This window comes from Chionomys nivalis, chromosome 13 (genome assembly GCF_950005125.1).
Source record: "Chionomys nivalis chromosome 13, mChiNiv1.1, whole genome shotgun sequence".
In the NCBI taxonomy this organism is placed as follows: domain Eukaryota; kingdom Metazoa; phylum Chordata; class Mammalia; order Rodentia; family Cricetidae; genus Chionomys; species Chionomys nivalis.
This window is the reverse complement of record NC_080098.1, coordinates 5,002,793-5,018,905: the sequence shown is the minus strand read 5'-3', so window position 1 is coordinate 5,018,905 and position 16,113 is coordinate 5,002,793. Positions and strand designations below refer to the sequence as shown.

The 16,113-nt window shown below is 40.0% G+C and overlaps 1 protein-coding gene across 3 annotated transcripts in view; it reads right to left on the bottom strand.

The window, feature by feature from the left end:
* Positions 1 to 16,113, bottom strand: part of LOC130885799 (outer dynein arm-docking complex subunit 2) — a 170,453-nt gene that overhangs the window by 136,459 nt on the left and 17,881 nt on the right. For all 3 annotated transcript variants that reach the window (XM_057787580.1, XM_057787582.1, XM_057787581.1), the window contains one exon: positions 12,913 to 13,029. In XM_057787580.1, the coding sequence (XP_057643563.1) occupies positions 12,913 to 13,029 (117 nt within the window). The remainder of the gene's footprint in view (positions 1 to 12,912; positions 13,030 to 16,113) is intronic.

Sequence of the window (16,113 nt, the reverse complement as noted above, 5' to 3'; positions counted from 1 at the left end):
CTCACATTTGACACATAAACAAGAGGTGGGGAGAAAGGGAGAAAGAGAGAGAAAGAGCGCTCATGTCAAAGCCCACCCCAATGACTAACACTATACTAATCCTTTCCAAGCAATTCTCCAAACTGGGGACTAAGAATTCAAATATATGAGCCCATGGTGGCCATTACCATTTAAACCACCGAAGAGTGTTTGCTGCTCTTAAAGGAACTGAGTTCTGTTTCCAGCACCCATGTTAGGTAGCTCACAATCATTTGCAAATGAAGTTGCAGGCAATCCACTGACCTCTTCTGATATCTGTGGGCACCTTCACTTATAACCACACAGACACAATTTAAAAATGAAGTAAAATAAAATCATTCAAAATAAATAGATAAACAATAAAAGACATAGCTCATGCAGAGTTAGGAACATAAGAACGGGGAGCAGTGGAAGTTGCTCAGTCAGTAAATACCTACCAAGCAAGCATAAGAACCCATTTATGTGGAAGCCCAATGACGTGAGCCTATTTCCACCTTGTCTGCTACTCAGAAAGTTTGGAAGTTGCTCAAAATTGTGGACAAGTGTAACTACACATCCTGATTCAGGATGTTGTTGTTACTTAGTTCTTTTGACATTAATATGGTTCCTGCTCCTTATTACTCCATATTACTTTTGTAATATGACGTTATCCTGCTGGTTTCAGGACCACTTAGTAGAACAAAACCAACAAAACAACAAAAAACGGAGGTCAGAAGTCTTCTCCGCCTACACTCTGATAAATAGACTCCAAAATCAAACATATTATCAATAAAGAGGGGCAGATAAAATGTCAAAAATCCATTAGTACACAATTCCCAAAGTTATTCACCAAGAGAATTTTAAAATACAGGAAGCAAGAAGAGAACCTTTAGTAAAGTTGGTAAACCCCCAAATAGAAATTTTCATAATTTCTTTCATAGTACTCAGGAATAAAATAGAGTATTGTTTATTAGTGAGGCTATAGGAGAGTGCATATTAGTGAGCTTTACTCAGCTGAAATACGTAGGACACAGTGCCCAAGACCACAATACATACTCTTCTTAATGCACCAGGGACAAACCACCAAGTGACATCACAGTCTGCCCATAAAATGAACATTAACACATGACTTCTAAAATTATATAGAATATTTTTCCTAATACATTGGAATTGAACTAGAAATCAATAAAAGAATGGTCTTGAGAATATCCTCAGATATGTTGATTTGAATTAAAAAAAATCACAGATCAAGGTTTAAGGAACGTAGTTTTTATGGTACATCTAAAGAGTTTCACGGCAAATAATAATAACACCAATAATAGAAAGAGAAAACAAAAGCTTCAAATCAACGGACTAAATTTCCAATTTAAGAAATTCCTAGGGAAGCAAGGTAAGGCCTTTGTTTACAAACTACCCAACCTGCATGGAGATCTGATCTAGGCACCAGGAGAGACAGCAGCGGGGTGAGTTTGTGACCTGACTGGCGGCGGCGGAAGCAGCCTTGGACAGGGAACTCTGAAGTTCCTCATCCCCCACCCTATACTCCCTGGGCTCCCTGCAGGGGCTCTACACCCTGCATACTGCCTCTCTCTTCTTGTCCCACCCAGCTTGCATCCAGAACCCTTCTTCCCTCTGCCCCCTTTCCTCTTTGGGCACATAACACCATCCAGCTCGGTCTGTCTGGCGCTGGGGGCAAATCCTCAGGGCAAGTAGGCAGGCGAGACTTCCTTTGTCTCTCCAGCCTGCCTGCATCAAGCAAGGTAAGGCCTTTGTTTACAAACTACCCAACCTGCACGGAGATCTGATCTAGGCACCAGGAGAGACAGCAGCTGGGTGAGTTTGTGACCTGACTGGCGGCGGAAGCAGCCCTGGACAGGGAACTCTGAAGTTCCTCATCCCCCACCCTATACTCCCTGGGCTCCCTGCAGGGGCTCTACACCCTGCATACTGCCTCTCTCTTCTTGTCCCACCCAGCTTGCATCCAGAACCCTTCTTCCTTCTGCCCCCTTTCCTCTTTGGACACATAACACCATCCAGCTCAGTCTGTCTGGCGCTGGGGGCAAATCCTCAGGGCAAGTAGGCAGGCGAGACTTCCTTTGGTTCACTGGCGTGCCTGCACCAAGCAAGGTAAGGCCTTTGTTTACGAACTACCCAACCTGCACGGAGATCTGATCTTGGCACCAGGAGAGCCATCAGTGGGAGAGCTAATCTTGGTACCAGGAGAGCCGTCTTTGTGCACGGAGATCTGATATTGGTACCAGGAGAGACATCACTGGAGCACCAGGAGAGCTATCACTGCAGGGTGCCATCACTGGGAAAGTACATCAGTAGGCAAGGAGACCTGATCTGGTAAAAGAAGATCCATAGGGGAGCATTCGGAGAAAGAGATGGGCAGGCGCCAATGCAAGAATTCACCCAACAATCTGAAAAACTATATGAAACCACCAGAACCCAGCGACCTCACAACAGGAGGACATGAACACCTTAATCATGAAGAAGTAGATAAAATTGACTTTATGAAAGTGATTGACGCCCTTAAACAGCATGTAAAAAATGCCCTTATAGAAATGGATGAGAAGTATAACAGAAAGTTTGAAGAATTGAGTAAATCAGTGAATGATACCCTAGGAAACCAAGGAAAAACAATCAAACAAATAATGGAAACAGTTCAAGACTTAAAAACTGAAATGGAGGCAAAGAAGAAAACACAAACAGAAGGCCAGCTGGACAGGGAAAATCTAGGTAAACGAATAGAGACTACAGAAACAAGCATAACCAACAGAATACAAGAGATAGAAGAAAGAATCTCAGATTCTGAAGATACCATAGAGAAAATAAACACGCTGATCAAAGAAAACAGCAAGGCCAACAAATTCTCATCACAAAACATTCAGGAAATATGGGACACAATAAAAAGACCAAACCTAAGAATAATAGGAATAGAAGAAGGAGAAGAAGCGCAGCTCAACGGTCCAGAAAATATATTTAATAAAATTATAGAAGAAAACTTTCCCAACCTAAAGAAAGATATACCTATGAAGGTTCAAGAAGCATACAGAACACCGAATAGGCTGGATCAAAAAAAAACATCCTCTCGCCATATAATAATCAAAACACAAAGCATACAGAATAAAGAAAGAATACTAAGAGCAGCAAAGGAAAAAGGCCAAGTTACTTATAAAGGTAAACCTATCAGACTTACACCTGACTTCTCTATGGAAACCATGAAAGCCAGAAGGTCCTGGATAGATGTACTGCAGAAACTAAGAGACCATGGATGCAAGCCCAGACTACTATACCCAGCCAAGCTTTCGTTCACTATAAATGGAGAAAACAAAATTTTCCAGGATAAAAACAAATTTAAACAATACGTAGCCACAAATCCAGCCTTACAGAAAGTAATAGAAGGAAAATCACTAATCAAGGAGTCCAACAATGACCACAGTAACTAAGACATCTAGAAACCCTTTACCAGCACATCTCAAATAAGGGAAACACACAAAATCTACTACTAAAAAAAAAATGACCGGAGTTAACAACCACTGGTCATTAATATCACTTAATGTCAATGGACTCAACTCACCTATAAAAAGGCACAGACTAAGAGATTGGATACGAAAACAGGATCCAACATTCTGCTGTTTACAAGAAACACACCTCAACCACAAAGACAGGCACCTACTCAGAGTAAAGGGCTGAGATAAGGCTTATCAAGTAAATGGACATAGGAAACAAGCAGGTGTGGCCATACTAATTTCTAACAAAGTTGACTTCAAACTTAAATCAATCAGAAGAGATGGAGAGGGACATTTTCTACTCATAACAGGAACAATTCATCAGGATGAAATCTCAATCCTGAATATCTATGCCCCTAATATAAAAGCACCCATGTACGTAAAAGAAACATTGTTAAAACTCAAGGCAGCCATCAAACCGCACACATTAATAGTAGGAGACTTTAATACTCCTCTCTCACCAATGGACAGGTCAATCAGACAGAAACCTAACAGAGAAATAAGAGAATTAATGGAGGTAATGAATCAAATGGACTTAACAGACATCTATAGAATATTCCAGCCAAATAGGAAAGAATATACCTTCTTCTCTGCAGCTCATGGAACCTTCTCAAAAATCGACCACATACTCGGTAACAAAGCAAACATTCACAGTTACAAAAAAATATTAATAACCACCTGTATCTTATCAGATCACCATGGATTAAAGCTAGAATTCAGCAACAATGCCACCCCCAGAAAGCCTACAAACTCATGGAAACTGAATAGTCAACTACTGAACCATACCTGGATTAAGGAAGAAATAAAGAAAGAAATTAAAGTCTTCCTTGAAGACAATGAAAATAAAGAAACAACATACTCAAACCTATGGGACACTATGAAAGCAGTCCTGAGAGGAAAGTTCATAGCACTAACTGCCCACTTAAAGAAAACAGAGAAAGTACACATTGGAGACTTAACAGCCCACCTGAAAGCTCTAGAAAAAAAAAAGTAGACTCACCTAGAAGGGGTAGAAGACTGGAAATAATCAAACTGAGGGCTGAAATCAACAAAATAGAGACACAGAAAACAATTGAAAGAATCAATAAATCAAAAAGCTGGTTCCTGGAGAAAATCAACAAGATTGATAAACCCCTATCCAAACTAATCAAACGGCAGAGAGAGAATTTGCAAATTAATAAGATCAGAAATGAAAAGGGAGACATAACCACAGACACAGAGGAAATTCAGAGAATCATTAGATCTTACTACAAAAGCCTGTATGCCACAAAACTGGAAAATGTAAAAGAAATGGACACTTTTTTAGATAAATACCATATACCAAAGTTAAACCAGGACCAGGTGAACAACCTAAATAGACCTGTTAGTCGTGAAGAATTAGAAGCAGTTATCAAAAACCTCCCTTCCAAAAAAAGTCCAGGACCAGATGGTTTCAATGCGGAATTCTACCAGAACTTCCAAGAAGACCTAATACCTATACTCCTTAAGGTATTTCACAATATAGAAACAGAAGAGTCATTGCCAAATTGCTTTTATGAAGCTACAGTAACTCTGATACCAAAACCACACAAAGACCCAACCAAGAAAGAAAATTACAGGCCAATCTCACTCATGAACATCGATGCAAAAATCCTCAACAAAATTCTGGCAAACCGAATCCAAGAACACATTAGAAAAATTATCCATTATGATCAAGTAGGCTTCATACCAGAGATGCAGGGCTGGTTTAACATACGCAAATCTATCAATGTAATCCATCATATAAATAAACTGAAAGAAAAAAACCATATGATCGTTTCATTAGACGCTGAAAAAGCATTTGACAAAATTCAACATCCCTTTATGATAAAAGTCTTGGAGAGATTAGGGATACAAGGGTCATACCTAAATTTAATTAAAGCTATATACAGCAAGCCGACAGCTAATATCAAATTAAATGGAGAGAAACTTAAAGCCATCCCACTAAAATCAGGAACACGCCAAGGCTGTCCACTCTCTCCATACCTCTTCAATATAGTTCTCGAAGTTTTAGCAATAGCAATAAGACAACATAAGGGGATAAAGGGGATTCAAATTGGAAAGGAAGAAGTTAAACTTGCATTATTTGCAGATGATATGATAGTGTACATGAGCGACCCCAAAAACTCCACCAAAGAACTCCTACAGCTGATAAACGCCTTTAGTAATGTGGCAGGATACAAGATCAACTCCAAAAAATCAGTCGCCCTCTTATACACAAAGGATCTGGAAGCAGAGAGGGAAATAAGAGAATCATCACCTTTCACGATAGCCACAAAAAGCATAAACTATCTTGGGGTAACTCTAACCAAGGAAGTGAAAGATCTATTTGACAAGAACTTTAAGGCATTGAAGAAAGAAATTGAAGAGGATACCAGAAAATGGAAGGATCTCCCTTGCTCCTGGATTGGGAGGATCAACATAGTAAAAATGGCAATTCTACCAAGGGCAATTTATAGATTCAATGCAATCCTCATTAAAATCCCATCAAAATTCTTCACAGATCTTGAAAGGACAATAATCAACTTTATATGGAGAAACAAAAAACCCAGGATAGCCAAAACAATCTTATATAATAAAGGAACTTCTGGAGGCATTACCATCCCTGACTTCAAACTCTATTACAGAGCTACAGTAATGAAAACAGCGTGGTAATGGCATAAAAACAGAGCAGTCGACCAATGGAATCATATAGAAGACCCGGATTTTAACCCACAAACCTATGAACAACTAATTTTCGATAAAGGAGCTAAAAGTATAATGGAAGAAAGAAAGCATCTTCAACAAATGGTGCTGGCACAATTGGATGTCAACCTGTAGAAGAATGAAAATAGACCCATATCTATCACCATGCACAAAACTCAAGTCCAAATGGATCAAAGACCTCAATATCAATCTGAACACACTGAACCTGATAGAAGAGAAAATGGGAAGTACCCTACAACATATGGGCACAGGAGATCGCTTCCTATGTATAACCCCAGCAGCACAGACATTAAGGGCAACATTGAATAAATGGGACCTCCTGAAACTGAGAAGCTTCTGTAAAGCAAAGGACACTGTCATTAAGACAAAAAGGCAGCCTACTGACTGGGAGAAGATCTTCACCAACCCCGCTACAGACAAAGGTCTGATCTCCAAAATATATAAAGAACTCAAGAAACTAGACTTTAAAAGGATAATTAACCCAATTAAAAAATGGGGCACTGAACTGAACAGAGAATTCTCATCAGAAGAAGTTCAAATGGCCAAAAGATACTTAAGGTCATGCTCAACCTCCTTAGCGATCAGAGAAATGCAAATCAAAACAACTTTGAGATATCATCTTACACCTGTCAGAATGGCTAAAATCAAAAACACCAAGGATAGCCTTTGCTGGAGAGGTTGTGGAGAAAGGGGTACCCTCATACATTGCTGGTGGGACTGCAAACTTGTGCAACCACTTTGGAAATCAGTGTGGCGATTTCTCAGAAAAGTTGGGATCAACCTACCCCTGGACCCAGCAATAGCACTCTTGGGAATATACCCAAGAGATGCCCTAGCATATGACAAAAGCATTTGTCCAACTATGTTCATAGCAGCTTTATTTGTAATAGCCAGAACCTGGAAGCAACCTAGATGCCCTTCAATAGAAGAATGGATGAAGAAAGTGTGGAATATATATACATTAGAGTACTACTCTGCGGTAAAAAACAATGACTTCTCGAATTTTGCATGCAAATGGATGGAAATAGAAAATACGATCCTGAGTGAGGTAACCCAGACCCAAAAAGAAGATCATGGGATGTACTCACTCATAATTGGTTTCTAGCCATGGATAGGGGCCACTGAGTCTATAATTTGTGATCCTAAAGAAGCTAAACAAGAGGGTAAACCCAAGGAAAAACATATAGATATCCTCCCAGCTATGGGAAATAGACAAGATTGATGGGCAAAAAATGGGAATCTTGGGGGGTGGGGTGGAATGGGGATGAGGGGAGATGGGGAGAGAAAAGTGTGAAGGAGAGGATGAGGGGAACTGGGGGAATCGGGGTGATTGGGGGTAAAGGAAGGTTGGATGGGGGAGCTGGGAAACTCATACCTTAGTTAAGGGAGCCACCTAAGGGTTGGCAAGAGACTTGAACCTGGAATGGCTACCAGAAGCCCAGGGCAATGTCCCCAGTTAGTTCATTGGGGCACCTGAGGATAGGGAACCTGAAATGAACCTATCCTATAATCATACTGATGAATATCTTGCATATCGCCATAGAACCTTCATCTAGCGATGGATGGAGATAGAGACAGAGACCCACACTGGAGCACCGGACTGAGCTCCCAAGGTTATAATGAGGAGCAGAAGGAGAGAGAACATGAACAAGGAAGTCAGGACCATGAGGGGTGCACCCAACCACTGAGACAGGGGGGCTGATCTATTGGGAGCTCACCAAGGCCAGCTGGACTGCTACTGAAAAAAACATGGGATAAAACCGGACTCTCTTAATGTGGTGGACAATGAGAGCTGACAGGAGGCCAAGGAGAATGGCACAGGAACTTTCATCTGGCGATGGATCGAGAGAGAGACAGAGACCCAATTTGGATCAACCGTCTGAGCTCTTAAGGTCCAAATGAGGAGCAGAAGGAGGGAGAACATGAGCAAGGAAATCAGGACCACGAGGGGTGCACCCACCCACTGTGACAGTGGAACTGATCTATTGGGAGCTCTCCAAGGCCAGCTGGACTGGGACTGAATAAGCATGGGTTGAAACTGGACTCTCTGAACAAGGCGGACAATGAAGGCTGATGAGAAGCCAAGGACAATGGCACTAGGTTTCGATCCTAATACATGAACTGGCTTTGTGGGAGCGTAGCCTGTTTGGATGCTCACCTTCCTGGACCTAGATTGAAGTGGGAGGACCTTGGTCTTCATGTAGAGCAGGGAATTTGGACTGCTCTTCAGTATCGAGAGGGAGGGGGAGTGGACTAGGAGGAGGAGAAGTGTAGTGGGGATAGGGGGAGGGGAGCGGGGGAGGGGGCAATATGTGGGAGGAGGGGGAGGGAAATGGGAAACGGGGAGCAGTTGGAAATTTTAAGTAAAAAAGAATTAAAAAAAAAAAAGAAATTCCTAGGGAAAGTAAATGAATCGCAAGGAAAGCAAAAAAAAATAATGGGAGGGGAAAGAAAAATGGAAGGAGGGGAGGAGGTGGGGAGAGGGAGAGAGGGAAGAAAGAAGGAAGGAAAATGATTTTTAAAAAAGAGCAGAAATAGAAGTCAAACTTAGAGAAAATCAGTGAACCATCGGACTCTTCAAAAAACTGATTCAGACTGGCACACTTGTATCTAGATGGATCAAAACAAGAAACTTAAAGGAATGTGGAAGTGGAAGAGTGTTCATCCTCGCAAACCTGCAGACATCCAGGTCATAGAACAGTGCACTGAAAGCCCAGACCATGAAATGGCCCATGACTATTAACAAGTGAGCAGCTAAAATAAGCTGTGGTTGTCCAGACAATGAAATAATATTAATTCACAAAAGTAACAAACTTATAATACAAGCATAGATGAATCTCAAAAACAAGCTGAAAGTTATTATATCATTTGAATCAATGAAGTACTAAGCACAACTAATCTGTAAGGGCAGAAATCTGATGTGATTGTCTATGAGAGATAGAAATGAAACCAGAATCAATATGAAGGCATTTTCAATAATGATGATAATGTTCTCTATCTTGATCTGGGGGTTCCACATACATTTGTCTGAATACCATGCAATTTTACATGCAAGAACATCTGTGAATGTGGTGGCGCAAATGAATGTAGACAGATTATATAGATATATACAGCTTTAATAAGGAAATAGACTTACAGGACCACAGGTTCCTGCGGAGTACTGGAAAAGCGGAGCAAAAGAAAAGGGCTGCTGGGCTCACGCCCGGCAGCTTTATCCGTAAACATTAGCCCGAGGTGAACACGCCCCCAATGGGTGGGGCTATGTCCCTACATCTCCCCCTTTTGTCTAAATAAGGTAGAGCTTTGTGGGAATTGTCCCAGAGGGATTTACCCACATGTGAATTTTGCTATATGAAAATATTGCTAAAGGGTTTTTAAGCATATGATTAAAAATAGACATGTTAGATTTCTGATTCTAATAAGATAGATTTGGCCCTTACTAATCTTAATCTGAAAACCCCTACAAAACTCCATCCTCAACAAAGACAGATGAAACACATCAAAATAGCTTTAACAGCACATGGTTAATGGCTTTCTCAGGAGAAATCTACAGAAAAGATTTCAGTACAAAAAGCAAACCTAAGGAGATCACTCAAACATGGGAAGACTGTATCCAGATGCAGATGGGAAACTGACTCTTGAGAGACTCCAGACCTCTCAAGGATGTGGGATGTGCCTAGCCCCTCCTGTAGTACATTTTTTCCTTCTTTTTTCTTACAGGAAATGAATGCTATTCATTGGCAGAACAACCAGAGATGCTTCAGACTCAAGGTTCCAAGATATAGATGAAGGTAAAGTAAGGCCTGAACCTAAAACTAGGGCACTTCAGTGAATCCCTAACTCTTGAATATCACCAACCTAAGAGTTGTTTCCTGCAGCAACAGTTTATACTCCTGGGTCAGACATCAGACTAGCGTTTTCTGGAAAATTTGAGCTACCATTGATGACACTCCAATATCATCCTATGCTAGGGGACTGCTGGAATAAAATCCTTCACAGTTAGAATGGCACATGTTTGTAATCCTGATAATTAGAGGCTTGGGGAGAAGAATCCTGAGATCAAAGCTGTCCCTATCTATTAAGATCTTGTCTCATGAAGCAAACCAAACAGAAGTCTCCAGTAATGACAGGTAGCCCAGAGGAAGGTAGTGCAAGGATGGCACTGTTGACTTTGAGGGATGGATGGGGCTGTCACTGACATTTTCACACTGTTAAAAGAATGTAAGGGTAATGAAAATTAGCAGAACTAGGTTTAATAGTTCTGTTTGCCTCTGTCTGGTTTGACTAAGGTGCCTAATGCTTTTGTTCATACCAAGTTAAATATTGCTGTGTATGTAATTTTAGTAAGGATTGGCATTTGAATCAGTAGACTCTAAGTTGATTGCCCTCTGTAATGTGAGCCTACCTCACCCAGGAAGTTGAAGGCCTACAGAGGGAAGGCTAGGATTTCCAAAGAGGAAACTCTTCCTGGGCTGGAAACAGAAATCCTTGCCTGAGTCTCTAGCTCAATGGATCATGGAATTAGGGTTTCAGGCATGATTCTGCGCTTGCTTGTACTCCAGCCCACTACACTGACCTCCCTCGGTCAGATTTACTTGTCTCCAAAAACTGCATTAACCAGTTTCTAAAAATATCTCTTTCTCCCCCAAAATATTTCTTTTTCTTCTCCATTTTCTTCCCTCCCTCTTGGTCTGTCTCTCTAGAAAAGAGAAAAATACAAAAAGAAAGCTTCTTCAAAAACAATGATCAGCAATATATTGCGAGAAGCTAATATACTAACAATAATTTGGGGAATGGTTGACAAATTTCATAAGAATATTGAGAATAGAGCATTGTCCCAAAACATAACATTTATACCACCCCTCCATGATTTAGGGAACACTGCAGAAGAGGGTGTGAAAATAATGTAAAAGCCAATGAGATCAGAAGGACTGCAAATGCTATCTTCGGGACACAGCACAGCACTGCAAAACTTGATTCCACAGCAGCTGGGGTTACCTATTATTGGGCCTGCACAAGGCTGGACCTGTCAACCACCAACCATAGATCATGGAGTCCTGATCCTCCCTGTTGCACTATTAGTAACAAATGGATTCTGAGGGTTAGACAGTCATGGCCTTCAGTTGTATTCCGAGCAGTGATTTCACCAGGCTCCAGTGGAAGTTCCAAACTGTGACTACTTGGACATTTAAAATCAGTAGATCTCAAGATAAAGTAAAAAGACATGAAGAAGGTGTTGGGTATGACAGGGTGGTGAAGTGTGTTGGGGTGACAGAGGTGGGAGGGAGACAAAAAGAGGGTAGGGTAAAAGTAAGTAGGACGCTCTATATTCATGTATGAAATCGTCAAAGAGCAAAGCTAGGCAATTAAAATAATTTTATAAGAAAGTTTAAAAGTTAAAGACATGTGCAATATTTAAAAGAAATTAAATGTTTTCAGAAAGTCAAGCAAGGATGTAGTAGGATGAGATAAAAGGAAGTATGAGGCTAGATATCAGAGGCCCACCAGTAACTCACTAAGATTCTATCAAACAATATGAAATACATGCTGGACGGGATAAGGAATAAATGGACTCCTTGGGCATCACTGCTGTTGTACTCCTTGTAAAATTTCAAATGATGCAGGATGACATAAATCTGCCAAAAAAAAATCCATTTCCAAGTGGCCATCCAAAAAGTACAAACTCAAATGGATTCTTGCAGACTGGTGTTCATGAGGTAGAAAAGCCAATTTAGTACATCCAAATGCGTGTGTACTGGATAGTTTTAATTATCAACATGGCACAATCGGCCTTTAATCCCAGCACTCGGGAGGCAGAGGCAGGCGGATCTCTGTGAGTTCGAGGCCAGCCTGGTCTACAAGAGCTAGTTCCAGGACAGGAACCAAAAAGCTACAGAGAAACCCTGTCTCGAAAAATCAAAAACAAAACAAAACAAAACAAAAAAAACCAAAACACCATGGCACAATCTACAGTCAGCTGGGAAGAGAATCTACAAGATCAGGCTGACTTGTGGGCTTGTTTGTGGGAGATTATCTCAATCATGTTTATTGGGTGGGAAGACCTGCAGTATGGGCGGCATCATTCCCTAAGTAGGAGATACTGAACTGTGTGATGGCGGAGAAAGCCTGTTAAGCACTAAAAGCTTGCATTAATTTGTTCTCTCTCTGGTCTTGACTGTGAATGTGTCTACTGTCTTGCCTGCAATGCTGGATTATAACATGGGACTGTGAGTAAAAATAAACCCATTCTTCCTTAAGTTGCTTTTAGTGGTGGTATTTTATATCTATGGCAGGAAATGAAGCAAGGACAGAATAGCATACATGTAAGTGAAATAGAATGAAACTATAAAAAGGAATGGAAATATAAACATGATAAACCTTGAGATAACATGCTAAGTGAAATAAACCAAAGGGTCAGTACCCTTTGGTACTCCATATGATTTCTCTCACATAGATACAGATATTAAGTGGATCCTGTGATCCCACTGATATGAAACACCTGCACTAGGTAAATTAGTAGAACAAAATATATCAGAGTTCACCAGAAATAAGAATTAAAAGAAAGAATATGATGTTATTACTTAACAGGTATACAGTTTGAGTTTAGAGTAATGAAAATATGGAAAGGCTATAAAACGTTGTAGTCAAGTAATATAAAAGGAATATCAGAGCTTACCTGCTTAGACATATTTTCTGAAAATACAGGTGATTTGTCTTTTAAACATGTAACAAGGTCTTTGTAAATTTCGCCTTGTCTTTCATAATTAATTTGTCCCTCCTCTTCGGTTTTCCCCTTTGGGAGGAAAGGTTTGATGGAATGATTAATGGAACATTCAAGAGAGGAACCAGAGCAGAATGTCACAGCCTATGTATATGTGTTGGCATTTTTATTAATTAAATTTGTTTTGACAATCTCATACATATATGAATACATTTCAATCATGTTCCCTTCCAGCCTTTATTATCTCATTTCCATCCCTATCAGTTCCCCTACCTCCTACAAATCCACATCTCATGTTCATGATTATGTTGCTAAGACGCATGTGGGAGTCTTTGTGTATGATGTGTATAGGCAACATCCTTCCCCTTGAGTTCATTTTCTCAGCCCTTTATCCATCCGCCACATTTCTCAGCCCTTTATCCTCCCCACATTTGAGTACCTCCTCTGTGCACGCAGAGCTCTGCTCTCCAGTCAGTGACGTCCCTTCGTCTGCTCTCCCCTACTGTGAAAATGCATTATGACTTCAAGAACCTTAACTGATGAAGTCACAAAAGGCCCAAGGCTTAGAATCTCACCAGAGAAAAGCCTGTGTGTGTCACACTCTGTCTTGTCTGTGTGTAGCAGATTGCTATGAGTTTATTTTCCAGGGCTAGTGCCTCTATAGAACTTCATGTCTCTTCTCCCTCTGCTTTTATCTCCTCTTCTACCCACCTCCACCTTTTGTTCATTTCCTTTTCTTCTTTACTGTATTATTCTATCATAAGAAGTTACAAAAAAGTATGATGTGGGATTCCCATCTGAATGCTATGAATATCATTAGTTAATAAAGAAGCTGCTTTGGGCCTATTGCAGCACAGAATAGGGCAAGGCAGGAATTCCAAGAAGATAGAGGAGGAGAGAGTAGACACAGTTAGGGAGACACTATGTAGCTGCCAGAGGAGGCAGACACCCAGAGTCTTGCTAGTAAACCACAAGCCTCATGGTAAAATATAAAATAATAGGAATGGGCTAATTTGAGATATAAGAGCTAGCCAATAAGAAGCGTGAGCTAATTGGCCAAGCAAGCAGTGTTGAACTATTACAGTTTATGTGTGGTTATTTCAGGTCTGGACAGCCATGAAACAAATGAACTGTCTCAACCAATAGAATGGTGTCAACTGTCTGGGGCATAGATCCACATAAAACCTAAAAAAAAAGGTTTGTTTTGTTTTTTAAAAAGGGCTTCTAGATCCATAAAAATGGGAACCAAAGCATAGTTTTTTGGCAGCCACATTTTTTTTTCAGATGGAATCTGTTTGCTGGTGGTGAGCAGTGGTGCCGTGGCTCCTTTAAGAGGCTTACTGACTCAGCATAAGTTCCTGGTTCATGCTGGCAGCATGAACTCTGACTCTTTCAGGAGGTTGAGTACTTAAATGGGGTTTGTGGGCAGCATGCTGCAAGTCAGTTGGTGGCAGAGTGGGTCAACTGGTTACCAGAGTTGAGGTGGTGAGGACAGCTCCCACCCAGCATTCTCAGAGGCAGTTAAGGGACATCTGCCATGTTGGACTGGGCAGAGCCAAAAGGCAAAGCAGCTTTAATCCTAGCCATGCATCTTAGCATTTTAAGAAGCAGTCCTGGTCAGAAAAGGATAACCAATACACAATAAAGACAAATTCAGATAGAAGAGACCTCTAAATGGGTCACAGTGTTAGATAAATATACATGGGCTTGAGAGAGAGAAGAAAAAGAATATAGAAAAAAATAAAGCAAAGTCTTTAAAGAGACAGAGTAACAGACTGTCATAGATTAAAGGAGAAAAGAAAAATAAGCTATGTAAAGAGGTAGTATACACAGAGAGTCTAGAATATATATAATGTAATATATATAATATTATACATAATATATAATGTATATATAATATATAATTCTATTTTCTTTTAATTTTTTGATTGTGAAGGAGGTAGTAAGTACAGAGAGACATTTCGTGTATGGACTGCTAAACTAAACCAACATATATGTTTTAAAGGTATCTTGACTTCAAAATTTGCGTCTAAAGATATGTTGCTTTGGAAAACAGGTTCTGCCTTTATTTTTGCAGAAAATGAGAACCTGTGGATTCCTTCCAGGCTAATGTGGTTTGATGGACCAACATCCCCAGAAAGGTCTCCGTGAACCCCCAGTTATTTCACCCAATGAAAGCAGACAGCAGTTTGGAGAGAACTATGCCCAAATTCCCAGATATTGTTTGTAAATGTTTGCTTACATTTAAAGGGGAATATGCTATATAGATTAATACTCTGCATTTGTATATCTTGCTTTGTTAATATAAATTTAAAGTCAATTTTGTTATATATATTTCTATTCTTGGTGTAGGTATTATGTTTGTGCAGCTCATTTAAAATGTAATGTAAATTAAGAAATACAGGTTAATAGATAATCATCTATAATAGTCAAGCTTGTAGTCATGTTAGGTTTTCTAGATGTACAGAGATATATTTCATATGCACAGTTATTCTTCAAACCTTTCAAAGACTAACAGAATATGGCATTTAAAGTGTTTAAGAACGTAAGACTTTTCATGACAATGAGACACATTTGCTTCCAGCGGCACTAATATACTTCAAGAGGATGATAGGCATCAAAGATATTCCTTATGGAGTTTGTTAGCCATTTGGGCAAGAAACTACTCTTGCCTGGACTGCTTGATGTTATGCTGTATGAACTAGACATGTAGGACCCACAGAAGCTACATAAAGAAGGTGAAACAGTCCTTCGGGGTTCCTGCTTCATGAAAGAATCTACCAGACATTCTAACAAACTGCCAGTATAGGCAGAACTATCATTGGAATTTCCAACTTCATGGAAAAATCTGCCAGATACTATGGGCCTATAGTCTAAAGATGGTTGTCCACAATGTTACAGAAGAACTTTGAATGACTGTCCAGGTAGCAAGATGTCTCTGTCAATTCTAGAGTTTTGGAAGTTGCTTACAATGCACTTCTTGTTTACTTAGGCAATATGAAATTCTTCTGGAGTCTTTGATAAAATTGAAGAAATGATAGTTATAATTATAGTTTTCCTCAGTTATGATAAAAGATAAAGTAGATATGAATATTGTAACTAAAACTCTTGCTTGATAACTGTTTCGTTGTATGTAATCTTGCTATGTTAAGGTTG